This window comes from Sinocyclocheilus grahami, unplaced genomic scaffold, assembly GCF_001515645.1.
Source record: "Sinocyclocheilus grahami isolate Dianchi unplaced genomic scaffold, SAMN03320097.WGS_v1.1 scaffold92.1, whole genome shotgun sequence".
NCBI classification, from domain to species: Eukaryota; Metazoa; Chordata; class Actinopteri; order Cypriniformes; family Cyprinidae; genus Sinocyclocheilus; species Sinocyclocheilus grahami.
In genome coordinates this window covers 2,515,809-2,519,308 of record NW_015505271.1, presented here as the reverse complement: position 1 = coordinate 2,519,308, position 3,500 = coordinate 2,515,809, and the positions used below count along the sequence as shown (strand labels likewise).

The 3,500-nt window shown below is 37.9% G+C and overlaps 1 protein-coding gene across 2 annotated transcripts in view; it reads right to left on the bottom strand.

The window, feature by feature from the left end:
• LOC107587369 (calcium/calmodulin-dependent protein kinase kinase 1-like) overlaps positions 1-3,500 on the bottom strand; it is a 70,064-nt gene that overhangs the window by 9,096 nt on the left and 57,468 nt on the right. For both annotated transcript variants that reach the window (XM_016275145.1, XM_016275146.1), the window contains exons 14-16: positions 2,795-2,882; positions 1,165-1,293; positions 637-740 (exon numbers count right to left, since the gene is read on the bottom strand). In XM_016275145.1, the coding sequence (XP_016130631.1) occupies positions 637-740; positions 1,165-1,293; positions 2,795-2,882 (321 nt within the window). The remainder of the gene's footprint in view (positions 1-636; positions 741-1,164; positions 1,294-2,794; positions 2,883-3,500) is intronic.

Below are 3,500 nucleotides of genomic sequence, written 5' to 3'. Positions count from 1 at the left end.
ATCAATTTATTTTTAGTTTTATTTTATATACACGACATTAACATGAAAAAGAGCATAAAATGAAAAAAGTTATATAAATAAAATATGTATATAATATTCTATATATTCTGATTTACTCTGATGTCTAAGAGGAAAAAAAATGAAGAAAAAAGGTCAAAACTCATTTTCCTCTTGAGTCTCATTCATCTAGAAAATATCTGAAAATATATAAAAGATTGAATCTGAAATCTAAATGATTGATAAGGGAGTCAGCCGTCTCAGTGCAGTGCGGAGGAGAAAGTTCTAGACAGTGAAATTGTAAAAACATCAAGTCCTGGAGCTTTCAGTTCTAGTGCAAGAGAAAAAAATTAATCAGTCTGCTACTATGGAAACGTATGTTGGCAGCAGGAGAAGTAACGTGTGACTATTAGCAAACCTTCCTGTTCAAACAGATAGACATGACGTCTGAAATATCATGCTGCGACCTTGAATATGAGAGTGAAAAAAGCAAGGAATGAAAGAGATGCAATGCTTATTTCAGTCTCTTACAAAAGGCTTGTGAGGAAAATGAGAGTCATTTGGATCTATGAAGCTATATAAATATGGTTTCCTGTTGGTCATCGGTTGTGTTATAGTTTGTCAGTTTGGAACACTTACATGAGCAGACTGCCTGGTGCAGACATGGATCTCTCTTCTCTCCTGCTGGGACACTCAAATGGATTGCCAAAGGAACGCTTCCTTAACATGGCTTTGACCAAAATCTACAGTATCACGGGAAAGAAGGGACAACAAGATTTAGCTTACTGTATATATTAAAGAATATAGATCAGGGCATGTGGAAATACAATACATACAAATACAAAACGTGAATGGAAAAACAGCAGTCAGCTAAAAATACTCTTTGCATTTTCTGGAATGTGATGGTGAGAAGGACTAAATCCATGAAAATAACCAAGGAAATTCTGACAGTTCAGAAGCAGGATCAGTTTGACACGTGGTTAGGTTTCAGTTGTTTGGTTGAGGTCAAGTGTGTCTTTACTTTCTTATTCATCTCGTTGACAGCAGTACAATATCTTAAGCACATCTGGGCAAGGCTTACGGCCTGTGTGTGTTTATGTTCATGTAGCTACAGTAGCTCATGTATTTAATACAGAGACACCCTTGTTCTTTCTCTGTTTCACTTACCACAGCAGACAGACTTGGGACAAACTTCACTGAGTTCTGCACCTCTTCTTCAGTGACCTCCACCACGGTACAGTGCTCCTCTTCTAAAGGCAAAGGGTCAGTGCCATCCTGAGTCACCCAGGGGTCCACCTGAAGATAAACACACACACATATATAACACATGCCAACCTATCATTCCATCCATTTGTCTAGCCATCATCTATCCTTCTATTCATTGATTCATCCACTGATCCTTTCATTAATCCATCCATCCAACCATTTCTATGTCTGTAGATGTGTCCATACATTTTTTCTTCCATCCATTATTCTTTTCGTCCATCCATCTATTGTTTCAAGTCCAGCCATCATATCCTTCCATTTATTCATCCATCTATCAGTCCATCCACCCATTTATCCATCAGTCCATAGATCAGTTTAGACATCTTTTCTTTCATCCATCCATCCATTTATTGTTTTATCCATCTAGTCATCATCTATCCTTCCATTCATCCATCCATCTGACCATCAATTTGTTCCATTCATTGGTCCATCCATCTAACCTTCTATCCATCCGTTCGTTCATTCATTCATTCTACAATAAATCCATCAAACTATCCATTCATGCTTTCATTCATCCATCCATCCATCATATGTCCATAGATCAGACCATACATCCATCTATTGTTTCATCCCTCCAGCCATCATCTATCCTTCCATTCATCTATCCATTGGTCTGTCCATCCATCTGTCCATAGATCTTTTCTTCCACACATCCATCCATCAAGCCATCATCTATCCTTCCATTAATCCATTCATTGGTCCATCCAACCTTCTATCCTTCATCCATCAATCCTCTCATCTATCCATCCATTCAAATGTCCATAGATTGTTCCATATATCCATTCTTCTATCCACCCATCAAATAAGTAAATCATTAAAGAAATAAAATATTTGTCCTACAAACACAGTTAATCTGAAGGATATGAGAGCAGAGCTGTTGAGTGAATGTAGGCCATGCAGCCCTGATTAACGTGTGCTCTGGGGATCGCTGCTTTAATGGAACATTTTCTGGGTAATGACATGCAGGCAGGAGTCTCTGATGGCCGAGTGTGTGTGTGTGTGTGTGTGCTAATTATTCACACTCACTGTCACACTGAGACAGCAGATGGAAGTTTCCAGAACTGAACCAAAATCTCTGTCCATGGGGATTATCTGATGTGTTCCTGTCCAAACACCAAGTCTGCTAGATTGTGCAGAAGCTATCAGAGATACTGTGTCATATTTTAACACTATCCCTGGACGTGGCTCAAGAATGGTCTTTGATAGAAACACTGTTGTTTTAAGAGTGCAGAATAATGGGACACTCTTGGGAATGCTCTTTGGACATTTCTTTTTGAGATACTGACTGTAATTTCAATATTAAGTGATGTTGTACTCTCTTGCTGGTATGCATGAAGGAAAATTCAGGTGATTTTTTAAGGAAAAACACATTAATAAATAATCCTATCCCAATCAAAAAAGTCAAATATGGTCATTCCTTTCAGTTTAAATAGATAAAGTCCTCAGTGAATCTTTGAAACTCAATATATTGCAATACAGAGCTGTAAAGATGGTTAAAGGTATTACTCCTTTCCATTTTATGTAGACTTACTTTGATCTCAGAAATGGTGATCCTGGTGTCTGGGTTTTTGTCCAGCATTCGTGAGACCAGGTTCTTCAGCCCCTCACTGATAGCTGGCCTGAGATATCACAGAAACACAAGAGCAAAAAGCTGAAGCAGTAAAACAAAAACAAAACATCTGACTGTACGGCTAAACATTATTAACGTTTACATGGACATCAGTAATCTAATTATTTACCATATTCTAAATAAGCCAATATTATGATTATGGTGTTTACATGAGTTGCTTTAAGAATATTCCTTTCATGTTCCCGTTTAACATGTTATCCACCTTTTTCTTCAACGCGGAAGTAAGCCTATGGGTGAGACATCCGGTTCATTAACCGCTATAGGTAAATAACGAGGAGAATAACAACGTGCAGTAAACAGTAAAACTGTTTGCACTACAAACCAGTGTGTTCATAAATAAGATAATGCATTAAAATAATATGATAAGACACACCAATTTTCAATTTCAAGCAGCAAAACGAATTGTTTTGTACAGCTAAAAACAGCTGGATGCAGATGAGACCGGAAGCCAGACCCATAGAATTTACAAATGGCCGCGCCCATTTTTACGACAAGAAGAAGGTGGATAGTACATAGTTCGATTAATGGCACACGTCATTACGTCCCACGTGACGCCATACGACGTCCCCTCTGGAATTTCACGTATAAACATATAGTTTGTCTTCGT